The sequence below is a fragment of the Epinephelus fuscoguttatus genome, linkage group LG2 (assembly GCF_011397635.1).
Source record: "Epinephelus fuscoguttatus linkage group LG2, E.fuscoguttatus.final_Chr_v1".
Taxonomy (NCBI): Eukaryota; Metazoa; Chordata; class Actinopteri; order Perciformes; family Serranidae; genus Epinephelus; species Epinephelus fuscoguttatus.
In genome coordinates this window covers 49,470,636-49,498,507 of record NC_064753.1, presented here as the reverse complement: position 1 = coordinate 49,498,507, position 27,872 = coordinate 49,470,636, and the positions used below count along the sequence as shown (strand labels likewise).

Here is a 27,872-nt window from a genome sequence, read left to right as displayed (position 1 = left end):
CGCCATACGCCCGTTGGGCAAATACAAATTTACCGTAATTTTATTATTCCTATGAGTCAGCGTTGTATCCTATTTACCTCAGAAACACTGAGCTCACTGAGAGGCAGACGGGAGGTGAAAGACCTGCTTGTTGTCTGTACCTGGAACACCTGGGCGGTGACCCTCCTGGAATGATGGAGGAGCGACTGATCTCTGCACTCTGTTGATTACATAAGTTTCTCATAAACATAGCGTCCTCAGGTAAGTTATAGGAAACACCTGAAGCCATCACACAACCAAAGAGTTTTTATTTGGCAATGATTGATGTGAGTACAAACATTCAGAGTTTATTCTGCACTTTGGTTTCATAAAACATCAAACAAGAGGAAGATATCATGTGAGGATGAGGTACAAATATGTGTCTCTCTTAAATCATATATTATTTATCTGATTTATATCAGTTTGTTTTGTCCTCAGATTAACATGATGTTTGAATTTGCATTTGAGCTGACAACATTTCAATGATTTGATCTGGTTTAATGTTCAGTATTGTCAACAACAGAAAGGCCAAAACCAACCAATTGTTTGTCTCTTAATACTTTCTGACTTCCCCGTCTGTTACACTGAAGACACACATCTTTAAGAGCAGGTCACAAATATTTTTTTTTTTTTTTTTTTTAAAGAGTCTCAATAATTTCCTCAAACAGCTGCTTGCTGTAGCTTTTATCAAACAAACAGAAGGAAACTCTACTGGGCCTATTAGGTGTCTGCATTTGGTGCTCCAGTGAGTATTTGAGGACGATATATGTGGGATTGAGTCAATGGTGTGGGTGTTCCTGGAAATAACAGCCCAGTCGCCAGAAGAAAATGTTGGCATTGTACATTTTTACAAACCAGAATTCCGTTACATTTGCACATTTCATACATATCATATCAACGTTTCTAAAGTGTCATATGTGCTGACTGTCATCAGGAGGTGGAAGGCACAATGGACAGCGTGACACCATTTAGCAGTCACTGCTGTTTTTCCGGTATCTGTTTAGACATCACACATGGGTGTTTTATAGCAATCTGTGACATCGCTGTGTTTCCTGCGAGGATTGTGCCCCCAAACAGGATATTTTGGGCCTCCAGGAGGAGAGTCAGGCTTTGAGCCCGATTTTTGTATTGGCCAAACTGTCAATATGTTCACATGATGTTAGAGAAAATCGATTTATTGTTTAAGTCCGACTTAAAACTTTCTTTTAAATTTTAAAATTTAAACATGTCAGTGTGAGTGAAATGGTCCTGCAGTGAAATTTGTCACAGTGGGACTAACACACCCAGATCATGTGACTCCTGCATGTATACAGTCAGTCAGACCCAAACTGGCCGAGGCGCTCTGAGCATGCTCCACAGTTTCCGCCCCGGGCTTTGACCCGGAAGTCCAATAGCATTAAATGTGTAAGAGAAGAAGAAGCCGGTAACAACATGGAGAAATCTACATCCAGAGCCGTGACTTTTTGGACGCACCAAATGTACAGAGCTGTAAAGTTGTCCACCATGGTAGCAGTTAGCTGCTAGCTAACCGTAGCTAACTTGTTTGTCCATTGTTTGGTCTGTGACGTAATAGGTCAACAGGAAAAAGGTCCAATACTAACAAGCTGAAAGGGGGCATATCTCCACCTATCGTAGAGGAGTCGCACATACTTGGCTCAATAAATGGATTCCCCTCCCGTGCTTGTATACTGGGACAAGGACAGTAGGCCAGTTAGATGGCAAGCTATAAACGTAGCTCCACTTCACTGTGCATGGACACGTACTGAGTATTATTACAACATCACGTGATGCCTTGTGGCCCAAAAATCATCCAATAATCAGTGGATAAATTCTTTTGAGCATCTCAAACCCTTCAAAATGACTCATTTCACCCAGAAGAATTTTATTCATTTAGTCCAATAACATTTGAAAAATCTAGAAGAGCTGCACGATTAAATCATTTTATTGTGATTCAAGTTTTAACGGAACGTTAAAGCAGAAGTAGCCGGCTTGGCTCGCAGAAGTCACAAAAAGCTTTTTTCTTAACGTGCGCCAAAACTTTGTGTTTTAAGCTGAAACTATTCCAGATCAACAAACAACAAAATTGGTTGTTTTTAGCCATCCATCAGTTTTCCAGTGGAGATTGTGTCTCCTAACTGTGTATGTAAGGCCAAAACATGATCTGTTCCTGACTGTAACCGAGTGTTTTTTGTGTCTAAACTTAGCCACACAATGTCGTTGAAAAATGTTGTGTCTACAGCCGTTACATACTGACGTGCAAATGTAATGTATCTTTGTTTTTCAGAAACAGTGCCAACATATTGGGTTGGTAACGAAGGAACATCACCCAGTGCAACAGTACGGCTCGTTAATGGTTTTTTTTTAACAACAATAGAGCTCTATGGCACAGAGGAAGAAGATCTATCAGTCAGCAGATACACACACTACACCTGTTAGATACACACTACACCTGTTAGATACACACTACATCGTTAATAGATATATTAATTGTAGGTTTGGGTCTTTTAAAGGTGGAGTCAGTGAATTGACCTGTGGCTAAGCCCCGCCCTCAAACGCGATAAGCCAATCACAGTGCGTATAGCCATCCCCATACACTGGGACATTCTCTGCCTGGACGTCCATTGAAATGCATTACAGAAAGTCAGTTTGTTCGGTTTTATGAGCTTTTTCTGAGATTTGAAGTTTAAAAATGGTCAAACGGTGTGCATGGGGTACATGCAACTCTGACACAAGGTATCCTGAGAGGCTGGGCGACCAGGTGTATTTTTACACTTTAAACCACATCTCAAGCGAGAAAAGTGTCTCCTTTGGATAAAGTTGTGTGGTAACGTTAGACCACAACATCAACTCAACATGAATAAGATTAACAATGATGTCTACATCTGTTCTAAGGTAAGTCAACATTGTGTTTGAGGCAACATATTGTCACTTTGCTGGAAAGAAATATAAAGTTATCTTTAACATCTCTAGCTAACGTTAGCTAAAGTTAGCCTAACGTTAGCTCCTAGCTGCGTTGTTCATCATGTCACCTTGTTTGCTGGGAGTTCATTAGCCTATTTTGTTCTAGTTTTGTACTTTGGTGATGGTACATCATTGTTAGCTGTTGTCCAAAGGGCTCTAGTTAAGCTAACGTTAACTTCTGGAGCTTAGCTTCATTAACTTATCTGTAATGGCAGAGATAACAAAGGTTGGCAAACGTTATGCTGAATGATTCAGTGTAAATACTGTAGCACCAAACTAACGGAGAGACACTCTTGGTAAAGATGGTAAAAAGGCCGTTATCCTTTTCTCATATTCTGAGCCAAAAACCTTAACTTCAGTGGCACTTTAACTTGTTGTCTTTGATGGTGACGGCAACCAGATGCGGTTCACAAGCGTACACTGTGACCTGTAAATTTTGGCTTGTAATTTAAGCTTTTCATCGACCTTCTCAACAATAAAATGATGAATATATCCCTCCAATGCGTAGTTTAGGCCCTTTTGGTTACCTCTCAATGACATCTGATCGTTATGTCCCCAAAAATCATCAGTTGGGGGGCGTGGCTTAGCCATAGGTCAGTTGGCAAGGTAATATCTGTGATGTTACTTCAGTATCATGGTGTATCTCTGTTGGCGACAGTGTGAAAGAGGAAGAGTAGCCAGGTAAGTGTTGTGCAGCTCGCTCCGAGACACATTGTTTGTTTCCCATTTACAGAGCTGGGCTGTGTAATTTTTTCAGCAGACACACAGAACAGACAGCTGGCAGACTTTGGATGAGAATCACAGACTGCCCCTTTAATGTGATGTGTTGACAATCAGAAAAACAGAGACCGTTTCTTTAAGTCAGTGAGTGAATGGGGCCACAGCAGACACATGTACAGCGTGTAAATTGAATCTCAGTCTTTGGTTTATCATGCAGCAGGTGACAGCATGTACAGTATGAAGGAGGCACAGCCCCCGATACAGCAACTATGATACAAAACAAGTGCACAAATGAAAGCAGTCAACAACAACATCAGGCGTTTCACACTGTAATGTTTTACAGTGAGGTTATTTCCTCTGAGGATACAAACATGAAGCTTCATTAAACTGTCCCACAGACACACTGTGCACCGCACAGCCTCGTGGAAGATGATGACAACTAAAACACACAGAAAACTCAAACCAGCCGACATGACAAACTGAGGGGTGACAAGAAGTTTCTCTGCAGATTAAATATGAGAAATGCAGTTAGAAGAAGTTTATTCAGCCTGCTGTGTGTCTGATGCTGCTGTCGTCTCATAACAGGACTGAACATTATAGTGTATAACAACTACTGGCTCAGTCCAGCAGAGACTCTGTGTGAAGTCAATAAATAAAAGGTTTTGTGTTCACATTGACCAAAAGTCTCTGCTTTCAACCACTGTTTACTGTAACAGACGCAACCCAGCTGCACAGAAAAATGCTGGCACTGTACATTTCTGCAAACCACGTATAAATTTGTTTGTTATTATGCTGCAGGTAAAACTATGTTCCTTTACTTTTAGCCAACACTTTGGTTAAAAGCATTCGGTTAATGTTAGAAAAAGCTCATGTTTTGTCTTAAAGTACCCATTTTTTAGGACAAAATCCTTCCGGGAAATGCTGCAATGTCTCTGTGAAAAACAACTGCATTTTATGGCACTGTCCTCACTGTAAAAGAACAGCCATGGGTCCCTGAGAAGCACCACCGATTGGTGCCTAATAAACAGCCGAAAACACAGCAATGACTCGCTATGATACATATCAAACCTGCAAACGTATTTTTGGTTTGCAGAAATGTACAATGCCAACTGGGCTGCTCTTGTTTCCACTCATCTAGGGAGGTTATTTTGACCAGTTAAACTGACCAATAAAACCACTTACGAGGTGTGAAATAATCTTAATCAAATCCAATAATCTTAAAGATGGATTCCTCCAGGCGTTTTTCAAATGTCAAAGTTTTAACAGTGTTTCCTGCATTATACAGAAGCTGAGAACGGCTGTGCTTGCAATTACTTTTTTCTATTTACATCATTATTGATGTATCATTTCATCCATGCGTCTGTGTGTGTAACAAGCAGAGTGTATGTGTGTTGTGAACCTGCCTCTGTAAGAGCTTCTTACTATCTGAATAAAGCGCCTTTTAAATAGCAGGAAAATGCTGCACTGTTCTGACTTAAGATCAGGTTTTTGTTGGTCAATGGATCAGTCATTTTCTGCTCCTTAAATACAGCAACACACCAACAATGTTCCTGAGCACACCTCATTTTAAGACCTACACGCTTATGGACACACAGATGGGCACAAATTCATTTGTTTTTTATGCAGCGTGGGTGCTGGCCGTGAAAATGACACCTGTGTCGGTCTGAAACTAGCAATGATGCGCTGTGCTGCGTGTCACTTTGCACTGAGTGTAAGACGGGGCCCTATAAATAATAAGAGGAAACAACCTTTTGTTGTCTCATGATCAGGGGCTGACTATCCTGGTTTTTTTTAAAATAACAAAGCCTGTTTTCTCACGAAAGCAAAATAATTAACTTGTGATTTTGGGATAACGGTATTTACAAGAAAAACAAATTGCAAGCACGGCTGTTCTTGTTTCCTGTAAAGGATTGTCTCGCGCTGTGGAAGTTGTATTTCATGCTGTATTACAGGAAGAAACGACAGAAAACAGCTTCATCTGAAGGAGGAAAAATGATCCTTTTAACTACGCTGACTGATTTCAGAAACCAGCAGGAAGAACTGAAGCCATGGGGCACTGGGATGACTGATGTGACCTTTAAAAACACCAGTAATTTCCTTTACCTTCACCAAAGGAGCATCTCCCCCTGCTGTCAAATATAATGATAAACTATACAAACATATAACTTGACGTCTCACACCATAAACCCGTCTGACAGCAGATCCTAACGTGTTAACGTCCACCAACCATCTCCAGCAGACAACAGTGAACCAGACAGATGCTGCCTTCTATAAAACTCATGTGGAACAAACAGTCCCAGCGATGATTTCACCAAACACAATTATATTACAATACACGTGATAAAAACAAACTCAGAGCAATAAAATTATTATATATAATTAAAATATATTATGTGGGACAGGGGGTGGGACCACGACGAAGCCTTCCAACAGTTTAACCCTTCAAATCATCTTCACTAAAATGGAAGATCCACCTGCTTGCTGCTGGCTCCTGGACTCCTGCTGCTCCTCCGCTGTCGTCTTCTTCTGGCTTTCACTGCGGCGAGGGAGAAACACAAAGCGAGTGAGTCAAACCTGTCAGGGAGGTTTTTCTATAAACGCGCCCCAAGGTGAATGAATAACAGGGAGTCCCTGCAGACTCACCGTCAGTACATTCCACCTGAGGTTTCTCCCACTGTCCGTCTGCTTTACAGCGAACCACAGGAGGGTGGCGCTGTGTGAACCCTGGGTTGCACTGATACCTGATGATGGAGTTGACAGGGTATTCCTCCCTCTTGTTACCAAACATGTGGGCATTCTCCACCTCTGGCGGGGAGCCACAGGACACTGAGGACAGAACCAGAAGCCACAGGGCGTCGCATCAGACCATGTGTCCACTGACACGGTATTTTCAGTACAAGGAGCACTGGTGTTATCCAGCCTACATACCATATGTTAGCCATATGTGTGACGCCCCTCCCACTGTCTTGTAGGATGTTCTGGCCAACCTCATCAGGCAGGCTGACATGTGAGGGTTGTTGCCTTGATCAAGCTCACCTGGGCCTTCAGGGTATAAAAGCTGCCTCATGTTTTCACCTGCTCTCTCCCTTCCTACAGCTGACATCCACCCTGCATCACTGCTTGTAGGTTTGTACCTTCAACACCTCCACAACACACGTGACACACATCCATGTATGGATGTCATCACTGACTTTGCTGACCTACACACTCCATTGGTTATCTGAGTTCATCTTAGTTTAATAAATTGTGTTTGTTTTAACTAAATCTTTTGTGTGGACTCCCTGCTAATAGACTGACACAACTTAAAAGCCTTTGTTTCAGATGTCAAGTGTGAACTAACATACCTGGGCCTTTCTTGCAGGTAAACGGCAGGTGGTAGTTGCAGGGCACGTCGTTCCACTGGCCGTTCTCGTGCCAGATCATCACCACACAGTCTTCTCCAGAGTTGAAGTAATTATCCGGCTGGTTCGGCCTCCAGTTCTCGTATTGCTGAAGAAGAGCAGGAAGTAAAAACATACTTTACTACGAGGTGAACGCAGACACAGAGGACAGGTAAGAGGGACAACAACAACTTTACATTTGGATCGCTTACTGTCTATTACTCTGCCACTTTACCATGTGAAACATACTTTTTATCAAGCTACACCACAGCTACACTTTGTCAGACTTATCCCGTACAACACCATTGATGATACCACCATTTGTTTTTTACTGTCAGTATGTCCGACCAAATCTCAACTACTAATGGAAACATTGCTTTGAAATAAGGTGAGTCCCTGCTCCTCTGTTGTGTTCACACCACAAAAACTAGGGAGAATCATGTTTAGCGGAATTTTTTATCTCCTATTTCAGAGACAAAGCTACATGCCTCCCCTTGAAGGCATGTAGTTCTCGGGGAGCGCCTTCCCAAAAAACTGAAACAGTCCTAAAACTCTTTGGACTGAAAATGCCTGTTGTCAGCTGGTCTAAGAATAGCAAAGTCACTATCATTATGAACGCCTTTAAAAGTCCAGTGTGTAAGATTTAGGGTGATTAAGTGCCATCCTACTTTTTAATTTTTCGGATTCTCTCATCACTGAGATGCTGCTTAATACGGAGGCTGTGAATGTCCCTATTAGGGCTGCCCCCTAATATTAGACCAAACGTTAGTTAACCAGAAAGGTCATTAGTCTGCAAGATTTCATTGGTCGCCTAGTCACAGAAAAAAAAAAAAAAAAAAAAAAGGTGAAAGCTGCGCCTTGTCAAAATAAATCCAAACCTATATGACTGGACCATGTGGGACTTTAATTTGAAAGGACAGACACAGGAAGTGTCCACGCTCAGCAGTCAGACAGGAGTCAGGTTAATTTCCAGGGCTGGTACCTGCGGTTATTCCACAGGCTAGTTAATAACATGTCGGGCAGGAAATCCAAAGTGTGGGATCATTTTGAGAAGGTGAAGGACGAACCCAAGGTGATATGTAAACTCATCTTCATTGGTCGACTACAAACATGACGTATCATCTGAAACATGGAAGTAGCTACATGCCCATTAGCCCACAGCGTCATTAACAGGTGGCTCGCTCAGTGTGTGACGTGCACTTGGAGATAAAATATAGGCCTATATTAATGAAGGTTCATTAGTACGGTTTGTATTTCTCTGTAATGTAGCACAGTGTTAACAATGTTACTGATACTATTCTTTCTCACACCTTCAACTCAAACCACCAAAATATATCATTTCATCATTGCAGCAATATCAGAAACATGCAGGAGACTAGTCCACTGATGGACCCTGATGACGACTGTTGGTCCACTAGGAAAATAGTTAGTTGGGGCGGCAGCTCTAGTCCCTATCTAGAGTCAGTGTTTGGTTTGTCTGTTCTTGGCTACTGTTCTTGGCTACTGAAATTCAAGTTAAACCTGGCTCAGCTTTCCAAACACCTTGTATGAAGTCACAGTTTCTTTATGTTCACACACCTGTTTGGTAATTTCGTGGCTTTAAATAAACCCAGGTGGGTGGCGAGGTGCAGCTGAGGTTGTGTTTATGTAAATCAGATGGTGTGGTGCTATTTTGGTGCTTGTTTTGGCATGACAGCGTATTTCACCTGCTCAGACAACCTCTTCTCACAAGTGCTTCCAACATCGTGTCTCTAGTGCAAAGTTACATGCATGTCACTACAGAACAATTAAAGCCCGTGGGGAAAATATTTTGTGTTGATGTTTTTGTGATGGGTCAGTTTCCCTGCTCTATCCACTGAAGAGAATACCCACTGAGAACCAAGGCGAGTGGATCAGGACTTCAGGTCACAACACAACATTGACCTTCACTATGATCCGCTATTCTATAATACAGTGCTCCAGTGGTTCCCAACCTGAGGCTCAGGTCCACTGATGGGGGTCTAAAATTAGATCTACCAGTCAAGACAACGAGACAGGATGGCAAACAGCATGTTTCTGCCAGTTTTTTAAAAGAAGCACTGAGTAATCTTATATCTTCACATCCCTGAGGCACAGAAGGATTATCAGGCTACAGGCCCCTGGTGACAGACATGTACATTTTGCATTTCTTTGTGGTCATTTTGCATCTATTTGTGGTAGTTTTATGTCTTTTTGTGGTCCCCTTATAGCTCTCTGTAGTTGTTTTGGATCTCTTTTTAGTCATTTTATGTCTCTGTAGTCTCTTCCCTTTTCGTTGTTCTGCATCTATGTGTGGTATCTTTGTGCTTTTTTGTGGTCATAATGTCTCTCCTTAGTTAGTTTGATCTCTTTTTAGTAATTTTGTGTCTGTTTGTAGTCATTCTGTGTCTCTACTCTCTTTTTATGGTTGTTTTGCATCTCTTTGTAGTTGTGTTGTGTGTCTTTGTGTGTCATTTTACATTTCTGTACCATCCAGTATTCATTTCAATGCTCTACTGATGTGTCAGCACAGTTGATATGAATTTACTTGAGTGCAACTCTTGAAAAAAAAATCACGTACACACGAAAGTAAGTAAAAGATGTAAAATAAGAAAAGCAAAAACAGTTTACACACACAAACATACATATTATGATGAAGATGAAGCCCTAAACTTCGCTGTACTACCACATTTATTTCTTTTTTAAAGCTCTTGTTGCTGCTGTGTACATACATATAAAGTGCTTGTTGGCTAATATTACAGGTGTTTGTGCTTCAGAGTTCAGGTAGAGAACAGCCTGAGGATATGTTCTCTACCTGAGGCGAGATGTTGTACATCTGAAACTGGATTCTCCTTTCGGGGGGGTTGAAGAAGAAGCTAGCAGGGTGAGACAGTCAGACTGTCTGCAACTTACGTCTGGTACGTGATCCTAGAAGCTGTGCGTACAGCTCTTCTAACTGTGGGGCCGATGTGTTGTCATACCACACTGACTGAGAGGGCGAGGAAACTCTGCAGCAGAGCAGCATCACCTCCTCTGTCACACCACAGTTTTAAAGTTGGTGCATAAAATAAAGCCTCTGGTGGGTCTTGTTAATTATATGACTGGTGTTGGTCTCCTGCTTCACAGTGTGGCACATGGTGGTGCCAAGGAAATGAGAAGTGTCAACACTCCACAATTTGGTCATTGATAACTGGCGGGAGGGACAGCCCCCTCACCTGGTAACAAAAACATATCAACAGAGATCACCATGTTTCTGCTGCAGCCCAGAGCAGACGCCCCAAACACTGGCTTTAGAAAGGGCCATTCGTCTTTTCACATTTTTGCATTTTTGCAAGTTAAAACCCATCTGAAGAACACTGATTTGTACTTTTACTCGTTTAAATCACCTGGTCGGTTTGTTTTGAAGATGAGGAGAACTCTTTGGATATTTCGGCTTCTGGTAAAAACCTCCTGAACAACCCTGAGTGAATTCTAACCGGGAGAAGTTTCAGCTGGTTGCAATCTTCACTCCTCACCACTAGATGCCACTAAATCCCCCTAAATCCTGCACACTGAACCTTTACAGGGTTACAAATGAACCAGGTTGCAAACCACCACACTACCCCGTACTATACTTTTATTTCCCCGGCCTGTAACAGGAACAACACACCAGTGTGAAGTCTTCACTCACCAGAGGAGTGCCGTCTGTCCAGCGGAAGTCATTCTCTACTGTCTTATCATTCAGCCCGATCCACTGGTAGTCCTGTGCGTTAGCTGTGGGAGAAAAAGTCTTGAGACTTTATTTTCATCTCTCTCACACACACACACACACACACACACACACACACACACACACACACACAAAGCACTCACAGTTGACAAAGTCCTGCTCCTCAGGGGTGATGATGCTGACCAGGTGGGCGTTCAGGTCCCGGCAGCGCTGCTCTGCGTCCAGCCACACCTCTCTGTCAGAGAAGTGCAGGTAGCAGTTCCCCTGAAACTTAGTCCAACCGTCTTCACACTGCTGCTCATCTGCAGCCGCAACACCAGAGAGTCAACATTCTTTCACTGTCTGACCTCCAGCACTTTGATCTTAACACATTCAGTATGGTTTAGTATATTTTTCATTTTAAGCCTCTGAAACTACGAATGGGTTGGAAAACTTAAAGCACAGCATCTGATGATGAGAAGCGTTTCTGTATTCTTATCATTCTCTCTGCCGTCTGTGTGAGCAGCTGATAAAGTGCTTGATATTGTTCACAACCCATGTAGTGTTTCAGTTTTGCATGTTCAGAGCTCTGAGTCAGTGTATTTTCCCACAGAGATGCTCTCAGTCGGTCTGGCATCCAGCACCAGTCTGACGATGGACAGTGTTTCCATCCTGACGTACAAAAGAAACGCTCCAACGCAGATGGAAAATTACACTTAATGCGTCACTTCAGGAGGGAGAGCTGGCAAAACAGTAATGGAATTATGAATTTATATTTTTTTCCTCTTTTACTGACAGTCAAAGGCTTCATTTATTCATTCATTGCTCCACCTCAATGACTTTATTTAAAGGGTCAGTTCACTCAAATAACTTTCTGTGTGAACACACCTCACAGGGGAACTCCAATATTTTTCAACCTGGATCCTATTTTCCTGTAATTTTGTGTCTAGCTGAGTCATGGGAACAAGAAGACCAGACTCTTAACTGGTGAACTGGGACAGCTGTCAATTTTGTGAATGTGAGTGTGAATGGTTCCCTGTCAGCACTGTGATAGTCTGGCGACCTGTCCAGGATGTACCCTGCCTCTTGCCCAGTGTCAGCTGAGATAGGCTCCAAAAACTGTTGTTCCCACACATCACTTAGACACACAGCATGAAAAGATAGGGTCCAGGTTGAAAAATGCCCTTTAAGAACAGCTGTTATCTTAAGTTTGAGCGATCTGCATGAAACTGGGTGAACATAATCTAGGGAGCAATATCTAAAGTTCCCTCTTGGCAAAAGTTGGAAAACTTCCTAAAACTGAGCTTCTATAAGGCAATGAATATTGCGGAGGGCGTGGCTCATCACATAAAGGTGTAGAACATCTCAAGGGTTTCACCCATCACCACGCAACTTTGTAGGCATATGACCACACATAATCTGAGGGGACCCCTCCATTATTGAGCCCATCAAACAAAATGGGGGCGCTAGAGAGCTCATTTCTTATCTAGGCCTAACCGCCATATGGATTTTTACTAAACTTGGTAGATATGTAGAACAGGACGCCTCAAGGTGACTGGAGAAATTTAACTCTAATTGGCAACTGGGTGGCGCTATAACAACAGAATAATGCTTCAAAATGGCTAAAATGTGACCGATCGCTGTGGCTCCCCCTGTGGACCAATGTTGGTGTTGTTTCTAATGTTTGGTATGACTAAGTCATGGTATGGTATGCTGTACATAATCACAGAAACTGTCAGTGTGTCATTCTGTCAGTCAGTCATTCTGTCTGTCCCACGTTTTTCTACTCACTGACGTGGTCAATCTATGTGAAACTGCACATAGGCATTGAGGACTGGCGTAGGTAGAAGGTGACAAAGCTACCAGTGGCTATGGAGTAGTTGGAAGTACTTTATATCAAATAAATTGTCCCACAGTGTCTTTAACGGTTCACCCTGTGGGGCTGTTACTCGTAAGAATACATCCTGCATTTGGGCTTTTCAATTTAATCTCTTTGCATTCTAACATGGCACTTATCAGACTGTTCTCACAAACTGTTGATATGTTTTCCTATGAAAAATAATGCACCGAAATTCGTACATATCCCACATAGTTCGAAAGGCTGCAATCATGTGATCAATGCGCTGATGGGGTTAAACAACGAAGCAGTCGTGAGTGGTCGTTTAAGGCCCCGATCACACAGAAAGTGTTTTAGCAGCTTTTTGTAAAAGTTTTTAATGAGAATTAAGATTTTTGCTCGCTGTTTTTACGTTGCCACACGCCTCACATTTCTGTGCTCTAGGTGCCTGGTGATTGAGCACTCTGAACTCCTTGAGTTCCACTCTGAGCACAAAAGTGCCTCACGTCATCTCTACTTTTCTCCCATTGTCCAATGGGATGATCTGAGAGACGGGCCTTCTGTGGTGGTTATGACAACGAGTTTACAGTTGGTAAACAATGGAGGAGAAACTGGTGGTAGCGGTTGCTGGATACCCAGAGCTATACGACTTTACAAACTTCAGTTACCACCGTCTCGATAGAAAACAGCAACTAATTACTGTGAAACAGGATAAAATAAAATAAAATAAAATAAAATATAAATGGTAGATTGATTACATGATAAGGAGGTGATGGGGTGGTTGCCTGGTAACACTAAAAAGGGGCAGCAAGCATTTTTTCAAGTAACAAGTAACCACTTTTGGTTAACTACTTCACATGGATATGCTGGTCTGGAACAGCTGTTTCAAACATAACCTGAAATCCCTTCAAACTCTTTCAAGTATTGCTCTACTAGCACCACATGCTCATCACTTTGGCAGCTTGTCAAGGGGTCATTCCTGTGTTCACAAGGTCATATGAACTGATCTTTCAGTCACTGATAGGAAAACAGGGCCCCCAGCCAAATTAGGACATCACAGGATGAGCAGCAGTGACTAATGATGCTACCAGCTGTTGATATTTAGCATCTCTGTCTCTTGAATTGTTTTTGAGGCTGTTGTTAGTATTTATTAGCTGAAGCTGATCTCATACCGATCTCACAGCGTTCCCCTCCGTAGCTGGGCAGGCATAAGCATTTGTAAGAGTCTGCACTCTCCACACAGGTGGCTCCATTGGCACAAGGGTTGGGATGGCACACATCTACCTCTGCAAGAAAGGGGGCGGGTTGACACTACTGTTTCAGCGTGGGGTGGGGATGGGAGGATGGCCAGCAAGGTGAGGGAGGTGAAGCTGTGATAGGAGGACTATCACACCTCAGGACTGACACGTTACTGAACAATGCTGCAACCTCTGATGCAAATTAAACTTACTGCACACTCAATCATCATCTATGTAACTTTGTGTTTGAAAAGTCTTTCAGGTCACCAAATCAGGATGATATATACTGACATATATATATATTAGATCTAATAACTGTAGTATCTGCAGTAAGTTTATGTTTGAATCTGCGGTTGGTTGCAGCAGAAGATCAGTATTCAGATTCCAGCAGGATGAGAGCAGCCATATGATGCCAGAAAGCACATATGTTGCCTCGGGTTGAGCGTGCATACAGCAGAGCGGAGGCGGCGTACTGGCACAGCAAACCAAAAACAACATACAGGCTGAAGACAATTGTGATAACGCGTGTGACACAGAGGCTGCGCAACCCCAGAGCAGAGCTGATACATATTTGACAAGCACCCAAAAATTCAATCTGCTGCACAAACACAGAGACCCACAGCCAGACACAGACGAGATGAACACGAGGAAATCGGAGGAACACAAAAGATATGATGCAAAACACATCAGGACAGAACAGCAGGGAGAGAAAACAGATTTTTGGTAAGTCTGATTCATAAATATAATCACAATAATTTCAATGTGTATCTGAAAACACAACCGACAGGCTCATTAATAAACAGAATGCAGAGCAACAACATAAAACATGCAAAGTGCTCAAAACAAAGACAAACACAGAAACACGACTTGTTAAACCAAATCATCATCACACAATTTGAATTCAGCAGTTTTAGAGAAAGAAGGTGAAGAGTAAATAAATGGCACTTGCAGCAGTTTTGGGACTCACCGTGGCAGACAGCAACACCATCCTCTACTGTGCATGAGGCAGCACCACAGGGGCTGGGCTCACATGGGTTTAAACCACCTGGAAAAACAGGTGCAATCAGTTACATACATCAATACTTCTTTCAAAGAGAGACGCTTTGATCTTCCAAGTTCCATCTGAACTGAGGTGCTGGTCATTGTGGCCTTTCTGAGGGTGAAACCTGAACGCATCATCCCTCCAATTATCATAAAAAAATAATGTTATTATAAAAGTGATGCATCTGTCTCACAAGTGTAATCATAGCAGTGGTGCTGTGATTACTTCTGTCAAGTTACAATAGTGTTTGTGCTTTTAAAGGAACAGTGTGTAAAATGTAAAGCTCATTTAAACTCCCTTTACATATGAAAATGGATCTGTCCAGTTCAAACACTGTAAACCTCACTGCCTTCACACTCCTTTATGTTGACATTAGCCCCTTTTACACTGCCAGGTTTTTGGTGAATGTCGGGCCGTTTTGCCGGCAAGCTGCGAGCGTTTAGACACACAGAGCCGGATTGGTGAGTTGATCCGAGGTGCCCAATTTTCCGCCTCGTAGGGTAGACATATTGGTGGAACCCTTTTTGGTTTAAGCGAACAAGGCGGCCTTCTGCAACAGGAGGGGCTGTTGATGACTTGTGGGAGGAGCTGTTGATGACGCCGCACGTGCGAGCCATTGGTGATGGATAAACAGGAAACAGCTGTAGCAGGAATTAGCGAGCAGCTAGTAGCAAGAGGGAAACACAAACCTGACAGACACTGTAAAGATGAGCAACTGGGGAGTCAAGGAATTGTGCGCCCTCCTTGTCCTCACAAACGAAGAGGCCATTAACCGTCAGATGACGGGGACGGTGAAGAACGGGCCGACTTACGAGAGAATCGCCGAAGGACTGACCAGCCGCGGCTTCCCTCCCACGCCACTGTTTACGTCACATGCTGAGCTACACGTTTTGTTACTTGCTCACGCCCCCCATTGCCCCGAAAAAGGCACATTCTGTATAAACAAAAGTAGGTAGGCGGCATTTTGCTGCACTCCCCGATTTTGTTTTTATACTGCCAATGCTGAAAAAAGACTGATTGGGCTTTCCTGCAAATTTGCACAATTCTTAAAAAGGGCTATAGATACAGCGAACAGATGGCACTAGAGGGGGGAGTCAAAACTTTCACACAACAAGAAACAAGGCGACGGTGGAGGAGGTCGTAATATTGTACCTTTTAAATGGAGGCAGTGTTGTGTGCGGCGGTGGTCTGTGCATCCTGTCATGTGGATGGAGAATTCTTTTCATTATACTATCAATTTGTTCTGTTCCGCCATTATTTAAGTTTCTTTGTCACCTCCTACAGCCGTATCTTACTTGAACTGTGCTACACTGCCTCCATGATCTCTGGTGGTGCTGCTCCGTTTCATTTGTATACGTAAGCCTTCAGGAAACGTGCACAAATATGGACAAAATGAAACAGTATATGGACAAAAGGCTCCAGGTCTGTCCTTGTATCTAACACTGAGCATAAATGAGCCCTTAGAGTGATTTAGTGGTGAAGATTGCAGATTGCAACCAGCTGAAACTCCTAGTTAGAATTCCTTCAGTATTGATTGTTGAGGAGGTTTTTACTGGGAGCTGAATTATCCACAAAGGTCACTTCCTCTCCAAAATGATAATTGACCCAATGATTTAAAGCAGTAAAAACACTGAATAAAAAACATGTTACAAATCAGTGTTTTTCTTGGCTACAGTAGAAACATGGTGGTGAAACAATGTGGATGAGCTCCCTATGTAGATATAAACAGTTCAGTCTAAGGTAAAGAAGAACAACTATTCTTATTTTCAGGTGATTATACACTAAAGTTAACATACTTACCTTATATTTTGCCAATATATCCTGCTTGAATCCTACACACTGGAGCTTTCATGCAGTACAGTAGGTTTGTGTTTTGTTAGTGTTGTCGATTCAATGATAAAAAGCTGCCAGAAATTCAACTCTGAGGACAAATTGACGAGTCAGCCTCTCTCCTTAATTTGATGTGTCAATCATGTTAAAGCTGATGCAGAATCAAGAAACAGTAGCTTTGTTTAACACTTCAGGGGCTCTGACTTACATCCGGCTCAAGGCAGCAAAAATGTCATCGCTAGTTTCAGACTGACTCAGCTGTCATTATCACCGCCAGCGCCCACGCTGCATTAGAAGCAAATGCACCTGTGCCCATTCGTGCGTCTATGGGCACATAGGTCTTAAAATGAGTCGTAGTCTGACGCATTATAGACACATGGCTGTTTAAGGCAGCACAAAGTGACTGCGCCATTAACCAACAAAAACCTGTTCTTTAGTCAGAATGGTGCAGCATTTTCCTGCAACTTAAAGGGCACATTATTCAGATAATAAGACGCTCCTACATCGGCGGGTTCACAACACATGTACAATCTGATTGTTACACACAGGGACGGGCTGATGGGTTGTGAGTGGGTGAAATAATCCATCATTGATGCAGAAAATATAAATGACATTCTGTAAAATGTGAACAAGGTCAGAGCAGACCTGCTGTCAGACTCCACATTAAGAAAGGTGCTGTGTGCATTTACACACAAAGAGCAACGTGACTAAAAGTTTAGTTCTGTTTCTTCTGTCAAGTTACAGTTTTTAGTTTTGCTGCATAGATGTCCCTCAGTTTCTGTTGCTGTTGCTGTTGCTCAGACCTTGTGGTACAGATTGTTCATATATGACCCAATATGTCTGTAAAGCTGGTTTAAAACTGAAGCCTGAACTTGAGAGAGCTGTAAATACAAAATGTTGTGATAAATTCATGTACTTTAAGTTTTTAAAAACATTTAATGAAGGAAGTCAAAACAAGCGAGCAGACGTCATTTAGAGAAGATGATTTAGCCGTTTGTGGTCCAGGATTAATGTTTGACTTTCCTTTTGTTGAGGGAACTAGATGCAGGTCAATGGACTGTAGAAGAATGGAAGTAACTGAAGTTGCCATTTGGTGGACGACATGGTCTCAATTTGTGTTTGGTCTTTTTAAGGGATTTTTAAAAAGGAGTTCCCAAATCAGCTGAGACTCAGCATGAATGACGCTCCAAAATCTGGCCAAATAAACTAAAAATCGAACTGCTGCCTGTTTCCCAACTTGGCTGAGACTTTGTATAAATGACACCCCAGAACTGGGCTGATTAAACGGACCCAATACCGGCTACCACCACTGCCATCACTGGGCTGTTATCAAAAATGACCTGGCCCAAACTCAGCATGCCGGGAGAGATAAATCGGATTTTCACCCATTGCCCAACTTGACTGAGACTTTGTATGAATGACACCCTAGAATCTGGCCAAATAAACTTGACCAAATTCAGCAGCCGACACTGCCATCACCGTGCCGGGGCCGGGCAGCACTGACCCTAATTCCACAAGCTGGGAGAAATAAACTGGACCACCAATCGTTGCCCAACTCAGCTGAGACTTTGAATGAATGAAGCCCCAGAATCGGGCCAAAGAACTGGCCCAATACAGGCTGCCGATACTGCCTTCAGTATGCTCTTATCAAAAATGACCTGGACCACCTTCAGCTCAAGTTTGGCACGCTGGAAGAAACAAGTTCAGTTGTGTCCAGTTGCTTGACTTCGGCTGAAACTCAGCACGAATGACAATCCAGAGTCAGGCCATATAACCTGGCTGCCGACACTGCTTCCAGTGAGCTGATATCAGAAATGACCCGGACCAGCAGCAGCTCGAACTTGGCACGCCAGAGGAAGTAAGTTGGACTGCGTCTGTTTGCCCGACTCAACTGAGGGGGATGCATCATCCCTTCACGTTTGATCGAACATTGCCATATTATATCATATTATTTTACAACAAGTGACAGAAAATAAAGAACATGTTGACTTACCCTCCACTGAGTGAGTTCCTTCAGCAGTGCCTGGTGTCTGTACAGAGACTGGTGAAGCTGCAGTGGGAGGAGCAGCCAGTCCTGCAGGAGCGAGCACAGGGTGAGGAGTCCCATAGATGTCACCAGGGGTCTCTGACAGTTCAGCCCCACTACGGGCCTCCTCTGCTCCTGCGGTGCTCTCTGTCGGTGCCCACTCACTGGATGGAGAGGACAGCACCACCTGTGGCAGATCTCCAGAGGAAGCGCCTGAAGAAAAGCCGCTGGCTGTGGATGAGTGTGTGTCTCCGCTGCCAGAGTAGAAGCCACTGCTGCTACCACTTCCTTCTCCACTGTACTCTACTGACCCCTGTCCGAGCTCCATAGACAGTGTAGCGTCTCCAGATGCCTCTGTCAAAAAATCCCCGCTCAAGAACGTAACACTACTTTCTTCTCCGCTCGCTGAGGACTCAGATCCAGACATTCCTGATCCAGACCCAGAGATGAAAGTTTCGCTTCCAAATCCGGACAAATGTGTACCACTTCCCTGCCCGGAGCTGTAGAGTAAAAACCCAGAGGCCTCCTGCTCTCCAGAGGATGACACTGTAAGCTCAGTTAACCCTGACCCAACAAAGGTCACACCTGAGGTGAACCCAAAACCACTTCCAGAGGCTGAACCGCTGAGATCGCCACTGGGAAACCCAGATCCAGAAAAGTCTCCAGAGCCACTGAATGCCAGTTGGCCTCCACCAAGCTCGTACTCCCTATGGGTGGTGGGGGTGGACGATGCATCGATCAGTTCACCATCTATCAATAAGATCTGAGTGTCTCCACTTCCTGAAAGGTCTCCTGACTGTCCGCTGGCACTTCCTGAGGAGAATCCTGATGGGAAACCACTGAACCCAGAAAAGTCCACAAACTGTCCACTTCCCCCAGAGCTGTCTGTGGAGGAGCCGCTCTCTGCAGAGCCGAAACCAGATCCAGACACGTCCCCGCTACCACTGAGAACTCCAGAGCCTGCTCCAGATGAGGGGAAGATAAGGATCTCTGCGCTTCCCTCTCCAACTTCTTGGAATCCTCCTGAAGCGGAGCCCTCTCCAGAGACAATGCTGTCGATGCCCGAAAAAACAACAGTGATGCCGGATCCTTCTCCACTGACAGCTGATCCAGAAGCATCTGCGCTGCCGAGACCTGATGATCCACTGGGCAGCTCAGCACTTGCACTGCCGGCCAGGTCTCCAGAGGCAGACAAGTCCCCAGAACCACATAAGTCCCCAGAAGGACCTCCAGAGAAACCATCAACCGCAGAGCCTGAGCCAAAGTCTGCAGAGCCTGAGCCAGATCCCGAAGTCTCCACAGGGATGGGTGAGACAATGGAAGGAACAGCTACAGGGATATAAAAAAAGGATTGAAGGACATTGCAAACAAAAGGGACATTTGCAGAGGTAAGAAAGTAATTTGTTGATGATTTAAATGCAGCTTACCGGGTCTCAGCAAATCAGTAATTGATGTTAAGTTAAGGAGAGCCTCCTCGATATCCGTGATGTTCAGTCCAGTTTCATTTGCAATAAGCTGAATATCAGCTGAAAGAACACAAAAAGAAAATGATGAATGAATGACGATCTAAATATCTGAATGAGTCTATTAGATAACAGTCAAGCATTTACCTCTGAAACAGTACGCATCAAATCTGTCGTTAAGCCCAGGAAAGCCTGTCTGGTTGTTGTGAGCGTGCACAGTGTGCACTCCTGATCTCCCGGACCCACACTCAGTGCGAGGGTTGTTGATAGGATAGCGGACGCTGCCATCCACTAGCCAGCCGGTGCGGCACTTGTCAAAGCCCATTTTCCAGGCTACGTAGAGCTCTCCAGGGGAGGCCAGTACAGCGTTCTGCTCGTGACAACTGGAAGCAGCCTCATCATAGGTGAAACCCTCAGCAGAGCCCACATGGAAAACCTCACCTGTGGAGCAGACAGGGGAGGTGTCAAGATGGTAAAGAAGGCAATCGATTTTTACAGAACCATGTCTGCATTTCCTGTCAAGATATGAGAGGAGATGACTTTTTACTGAGACACCGTTGCGTTTTGTGCCGGGAAAGTGTCGCAAAAAGACATTGATTTTTAGAGACATTGATGCAGTTGTCTTTTACTGTTATATTGCTGCCTTTTCTGGTGGGATAGTGCAACAAATATCGTCTGTTTTTACCAAGACATCGCTGCACTCCTGCTGGGCTAGTGCCCTCAAAACTGTGTATTTTAAGCCAAAACATGATCTTTTTCCTTACCATAACCAAGTGGTTTCCAAGCCTAACCCTAACCACCTGTTAACGACAGCTTTAATGTATCTGCTACATAACATAAAACTGTAATCTGTCCGTGGTATGCAGAAACATATGACACTAACACTTATTCTGGCGATTAGGCTGCATCTGGTTCATGATTAAATTCAGTTGCAGATAAGTCTCTGGGATATATATCATAGTAATGTCTAATGTTACAAGCTAAACACTGTTACCTTTGAGCCCATCGATGTAGCAGTACACATCATATTTCTCATCTGCTGGCCTCAAACCGTAGGACCGAACTCCAGGTTGCTCACCCAGATCTCCAGCACACTTCTCTCGAGGTGAAACAATGGGATACCTAAAAAAGAGCAATCATTATGGCGTACTGTGTTTGGGACACAAATCTCTCCCTGCTCTGAAAATATACTTCAGATTTACCTTACGGTCTGGTCCAGTAACCATCCTGCGTCACACTGGTGATATCCAGCCTTATATGCCGCCTGCAGCTGCTCTGGCGTGGCCATGGAGGCTCCGACACTCTGACAGGCCAGCTGGGCCTCCACGAAGGTGAAGGCATAACGGCCTGAGCCTGAGCGGTAATGGAAGACCACACCTGCACAGACAAACATTATCATCTGGGATACTCTATGTGATGTCACAGTTATTGTAACATGCATCAGCACTCCAGTTTCACTGACCAGTGGGAGGAATCACAAAGGCTCTGCTGAGCTCTCTGCCTGTGTCGGGCCGGGCGGTGGCTGCCTCGATCAGGTCAGTGATGATCTCAGTGACGTTTGGTGGCTGAGGCAGCGGCAGCTCAGTAGGGCTCTCTGTGTAGGTGAAGTCCACCACCGTCGGCTGCTGAGTCTCCACCTCTCCGATCGCCTCACTCTCTGTGGTCGTCCTCCTGAAGAATACCTCTGGGCTCTGCGTCACCGCCGTAACACTCAGCACGCCACTTCCTTCCTCTATGATGCCCGAACCTTCCTCATCAGGGGACTCTGGAGGATATTGAGGAGAAAGGGTAGCGAGAAATCTTTGCTTTAGCTGTGACGGTGTTGGGTCCGAACTTAGGCTTTCTTCTTTTGTTATAGTCTCTGTTCAAACAGCACCGAATTTTACTTTATTACAACTATCAACTATCAGCAGTTTTTGCTGGAAATACCCTTTTAAACCTGTTCTCAAGTCATTAACAGAAGAGAGAACACAACGAAGATTAGATTTAGAAAATGGATCCCCCCACAGGTCCTTTCAAGAGCATTCCAAACTTTTGATAGTGTAGACTTAACTAAGATTCAGTGTTCATTTATTTAACCTTTTACTATCAGTGGTCAGCCCAGTAGCCAGAAGAAAATGTCGGAATTTTACATTTCTGCAAACCATGAATCTGCTGCATTCAACACCTATTCGAATACAACACCTAGGTGACATGCATGCCAAGCTACAGACCACAAAATTAGTTATGATTTAGCGACACTTTGCTCTTTCACAAGTGGCTTTTAGGCATCAAATGAGCAATTGGTTGCTGTTTTACGAGCACCTTTTGGGGCATCAAATGTGGGTGTTTTCTAGTGATCGGTCGCTGTTTTACAAGCAGCTTTATAGGCATCAAACATGGGTATTATTTAGCCACCCATCGCTGTTTTTCCAGCGGCTTTTTTGGGCACCAAATATGGGTGTTTTTTAGCAACGTGCATGTGACATTGATTAATTTCTTGCCAGGATAGTGTAACAAAAGCTTTGTTTATAACTGAGACATAACTACATTTCCAGGTGGGAGAGTGTCACATAAAGCGGGTGTTTGTTTTTGTGCCTAAACCTAATTACATGTTGGCCACAGTATTGATGAAATATAAAGTTTCAATGTATTCACAACATAATAACATACAAATGTGACATATCCATGGTTTGCAGAAACATTTAATTTTTTTCTGGTGATTGGATTAAAATGGTCTCTTAGGAATCTGCTTCTTGGTGAAAATATTTGTGTATCTGATAATGAGTAAAACAGCTTTCTGCATCTCCATTCTTTGTCTAAATGTTGGCCCACCTGTGTAGCAGAAGGCGTCATAGCGGGATTCAGGAAGTGGGTATCCTGTCTGGTTGGTGTGGAGGTAAACAGTTCGCACCCCCAGCAGCCCCCCTCCACACTGCGGCCGACGGATGTTGATGGGGTAGCGGACGCTCCTGTCTCCCAGCCAGCCGGCGTTACAGACGTCCATCCCGCCCTGCCAGGCCAGGTAGAGCTGACCTGTGGAGGCTAGCTGAGCTCCCTGATTGGAGCAGGCCACCACGGCTTCAGAGAAGGTGAACTTTTCTGCTGAGGCGGTGTAGAAAACTCTGCCTGTGTCAGGTAAGAAAGATTCATTTAGGGTTAAAGAATGAGAATGATACCTGAAAACAGAAGAGAATTCATACAACAATCAGACGCAGAGACATTATGGCAGTGTACCTGTCATCTTCTCAGCGAAGCAGTAGACATCATACGTCTCATTGAGGTCTCTCACTCCATACGTCCTGACCCCGGGCAGATCCTCTTTGTCACCATAGCAGTTCACACGCGGATCACGGATCGGGTACCTTTGGAAATAAGCAGTAAAATGGAAATAAGCTTTGGTGTCATCAGTATCGAAATTAGATTTTGAACTTGCAAACAGAGATTATTTTGAAAATCCTCCCTGCTGCCCTCAAATCAAATCCAGTCGCCAGAAAAAATGTTTGCATTGAACATTTCTGCAAACCACAGATATGTTACATCTGCACGTCATAGCGTAAGTTTGACATTCAGATGAATGCAGTGGTAAAAGCTAGCTTTTTCAAACTACACAGTAAGCCATTTCTCTCCCTCGAAGACCTGGAGATAGTCATCCACTCTCATCTCTTCCCGTTTGGACCACTGTAACTCTCTGTACACCTGCATTAGTCAGTCCTCTCTGTCCCACCTGTGTTAGCCTCTCTCCACTGGCAGCATGTAAAGTTAAGTATTGACTTAAAGGTTCTCCTGTTTGTGTACAAAACCCTTAACAGTCTGGCCCTATCCTACATCGCAGACCTCCTAACTCCCTATTCAACCCCCAGGTCCCTCAGGTCAGCTGACCTGGGGCTCCTGGTTGTCCCAGGCTCCCGATTCAAGCTCAGGGGTGATCATGCCTTTGCTGTGTCTGCCCCCAAACTGTGGAACAGCATCTCCTTCTCAATCAGATCTGTCTCTTCCACTGACTCGTTTAAGTCCAGGCTCAAAACCCACTTTTATTTAGTTGTGTTTGAGTCCCCCTGATGTGTCTCTCTCTGACCTGTACCTGTGTGTGTTGTGTCTATGAATGAAAAAATGTGAGCTGTGCACCTGACAGTCATGTTGCCTTTTGTGTGTGTGTTTATAGCGATTTATTCCTTTTGTACAGCACTTTGGTCAACGTGACTTGTTTTTAAATCTGCAGTGTGAATAAATTTGAGTTGAGTTGAGAAAAAAATAGACTTTCCCCTCGGGCATTAATAAAACATATTTCAGATACAACTCCGTCATGTTGCTCTGTGTCAAAGGGAGGTAGCAGTAACAGCTGTTGCCCATCATGTGACACACCGACCTGACTGTGTGGTCAGACAGCCAGCCGGCGTCACACTGGTGGAATCCATCATCGTAGGCTGCTTGAAGCTGCTCAGGTGAAGCCATGACCGCATTGTTCTGTGCACATGCTGCTGTCGCCTTCTCAAAAGTCAAACTGTAGCGTCCCATGATGGCCCGGTAGTGGAACACAATACCTGGAGACAAACAAGAACTTTAATGAGAATTAATTTATTAAAAGTGAGCAATGAATAATTTGATGAATGGAAAATGTTTGGACTTTGGACCAACTAGAGGAAAACAGTATGAAATATTACAAAACAAATGAATAACTTATATCCTTGATATTTAGATGTTCATACCTTGAACCTGCACGTGGACGGTGTCGTGGCTGTCCTCGATGCCGTGCTGAACCTCACAGCGGAAGACCCCCGAGTCACTGGACCTCAGCTCAGATATCTTGATGCTGGCGTCTGTAGAGGTCATGGGGTATCCCACCAGGTGAACTCTGTCCAGGTAGCTCTCACTGATGCGCACCTCTCCTTCCAAGGCCACCAGGATAGTCGTGACTTTTTCTTTGGTGACGAGGCTCCATTTGATGCGATGAGCGAGGGGAGCGATGGTGGGGGCTCCGGGGTCTGGGACAGTGTGGTCCTACACAGGAAACAACAAACACCTCTCACCACCAGTTTGTTTCCTGGGTTTCCTCAGTGTAAACAATCTGAAGCTAATGAAAGGAAGTATTACAACTCCTACAGGAACTCACACTATTAAAACCTTTGTACCACACAAACTAATCCCAACGTGTTGGCAAACAGGCGCCTGTTAACAAATCCAGCAGACACAGAGCAACATTAGAGCTTATTTGGAGTTGTGTTTTTGTCCACCTGATTAATTAACTCCTGAGGGAAATATCTGTCTCTTTAGCCGCTGGATGTTTGACTGTCTTCACCAGCTACGTCTTCACTCTGCCTTTTTCTGATCAAACTGAAGTTAAAGCTCATGATTACTCACCTCAAAGTAACATGGCAGTACGATGGTTGCTCCCAGTAGAGGTCGCTGTGGTTCCTCCAGGGGAATGCTCACACTCAGCACATCCTCCGGGTCTGAGGAAGATGTCAGCTGATGAGTACTCTCCGCAGACAGCAGTGATGTACAGCACGTCCAAGAGAGGATAACACACACTAAGCTCTAATGATTTTATCATCTCTGATTCGACCATCTAATAAATAAACAAGTGTCCTTCCTTACCCATAAAGGAGTGCTCCTCATAGATGTAATCAAACGTCGCAGAGATGACATGTAGACACACAGACAGCAACACGATCCACCTCATCATATTTCACCTGAAATTTAAACAGGGAAAATTAGTAAAGCACAACCGTCAGTCTCTCTTAGGTGGAATTGGGGAGGATGGATGAGGGAGTAGGGTGTGTCAGTGGGACGTGCCTGGCTTAGAAAAGGCCAAGCTAGAAGTGTGTAGGTCTCTTCGTCTTTCACCTCTTGTCTGTGTGTCTTGTTTGATTCGAAGTGTTATATTCATAAGATAGATTAAAAAAAAGGCCTTATGAAAATAACCTGTATCCTGTAATATCACCTCATACTGATGATGGGATATTAATGTTGTTCTTGTTTTAATCACTGCTACACATAAAATCCATTTAATGCTATTTCTGTTTTGAATTATTTAGTAAAAATATAAATAAAAATATTTTCTCATTCAGGTGCAGTAGTTAATAAAAAATAAAAAATAGTGGTATTAAATAAAGAACATAACAAACATACAGCAAGCAACAGAAGGCTCGGCTCGGACGGAGCACCTGTCGCAGCAAACGAACACACCGTCTGCGGTCATTTTGACTTGACTCACGGACTTTACTAGAAAACCAAACATTAGTTGGCTAGATTTCATTGGTCACTTAGTCGCAGAAAAAAAAGTGAAACTCTATCAGAAGCTGCACCTTGTCAGAATAAATCCAAACCTATATGACTGGAGCATGAGTGACTTTAATTTGAAAGGACAGATACAGGAAGTGTCCACACTCAGCAGTCAGACAGGAGTCAGGTTAATCTCCAGGGCTGGTACCTGCGGTTATTCCACAGGCTAGTTAATAACATGTCGGGCAGGAAATCCAAAGTGTGAGATCATTTTGAGAAGGTGAAGGACGAACCCAAGGTGATATGTAAACTCATCTGCCTGGGAAACAGGTGAGGTGCTTTAAAACCAGCCACCGGCGATTTGACCAGCTGAGTTGCAGGTGACACCATCAGTCGCTTTGAGCCGTGCTCAGACCAGCCAGTTCACACCGCTGCTACTTTTCTCTGCAACGTTCTGAAATGCAGGGTTCCTACGCAAGTATGGAAAGTATGGAAATAAATTTGATAAATTTCCAGGTATTAAAAAGTATGGAAAAATATTTATGTTTCCAGACTATTACCACTGTTCTAAAATACTGTTTTCGGATCGTGTTTTATGCCGGGCCAAGCACAGTTTGTGTGAGGGCAAACGTCTCCGAAAACATACCGCCCCTTTTACCTGATTGACAAGTGGTCTGTCCAGTCCGCTGCCCCATGACCCTCCTCCAGCCCCCCAGGTATCAAGTTTCACTCCAACACTGCACCTTCGACAAGAAGACGAGTTTCACGTGGTTCACAATGGGTAGATGTAAATTTTTGGATGGATGGCTTGACAATACCGTATATAAATACTGGTTGGCCAGGGATTCCCAATTCACACACAGAGCTAGATGCAAGCTTTGTGTGAAATCGTTTGACATCGCCAACATGGGGGAGAAGGCGATTCTGAGCCACATGAAAGGAAAAAACACCGACGTCTCGTTACTGCATCGCTTGCACCCAGACTCCCAACCTTTTTGCCTCAGCCCAGACATTGAACTTACCTGAGTTTATATTTGCACGCCATTATGGTACTTGGTTACAATTGCCTATTAAGAATGATTAAATATGATGTGAAATATGATACACTGATATATTTACTCAGATGTCACATATTCTCTGAAAAAAAGTCTGGAAATTAGAGTATGGAAAAGTATGGAATTTTGAAATTCCAAATGTGTAGGAACCCTGGAAATGGTTTCATCCCGTCATGAATCTTTGGTCTAAACTGGGCTTCAGAGTGTCATTACTTTTCACCAAATTTCAAAACAATCTGTTACAACTGTGCCTCTGAATTAAAAAATAAAGAAAAGTCTCTTTTTCAGAACAGCTCCACACTAAAATACACGAGGGACTCCTCCATAAAGTTACATTCATTCACTGGAAACACAAGATGCTGAGTTCACCCACACTGGCCTGAATGTCTGCTCTGTGTGTGTGAACATGCTTC

General features: G+C 43.8%; 1 protein-coding gene across 1 annotated transcript; it reads right to left on the bottom strand.

Moving 5' to 3' along the window:
- Positions 1–270: 270 nt before the first annotated feature.
- LOC125899631 (aggrecan core protein-like) lies at positions 271–25,862 on the bottom strand. The gene is made up of 19 exons (XM_049594082.1): positions 25,778–25,862; positions 25,541–25,632; positions 24,889–25,180; positions 24,549–24,723; positions 23,417–23,544; positions 23,015–23,308; positions 21,663–21,965; positions 21,403–21,577; positions 21,195–21,322; positions 20,348–20,641; positions 20,165–20,263; positions 18,705–20,066; positions 14,807–14,884; positions 13,774–13,887; positions 10,929–11,087; positions 10,747–10,829; positions 7,044–7,188; positions 6,343–6,525; positions 271–6,235 (listed from the first exon to the last, which is right to left on the bottom strand). Exons 1-19 carry the CDS (start codon positions 25,860–25,862, stop codon positions 6,156–6,158), a joined length of 4,269 nt encoding a protein of 1,422 aa, XP_049450039.1. The 3' UTR covers positions 271–6,155.
- Between the last annotated feature and the right edge of the window lie 2,010 nt (positions 25,863–27,872).

What these genes read in the sequence shown, in the direction of transcription:
- LOC125899631 (XM_049594082.1), bottom strand. Translation starts at nt 25,862, where the DNA reads ATGAGGTGGATCGTGTTGCTGTCTGTGTGTCTACATGTCATCTCTGCG. An exon ending in CTGTCTGACCACACAGTCAG is followed by an intron (nt 23,545 to 24,548) that starts GTCGGTGTGTCA and finishes TTATTTCCAAAG; the next exon opens with GTACCCGATCCGTGATCCGC. An exon ending in GGACAGACGGCACTCCTCTG is followed by an intron (nt 7,189 to 10,746) that starts GTGAGTGAAGAC and finishes GCTCTTCTTCAG; the next exon opens with CAATACGAGAACTGGAGGCC.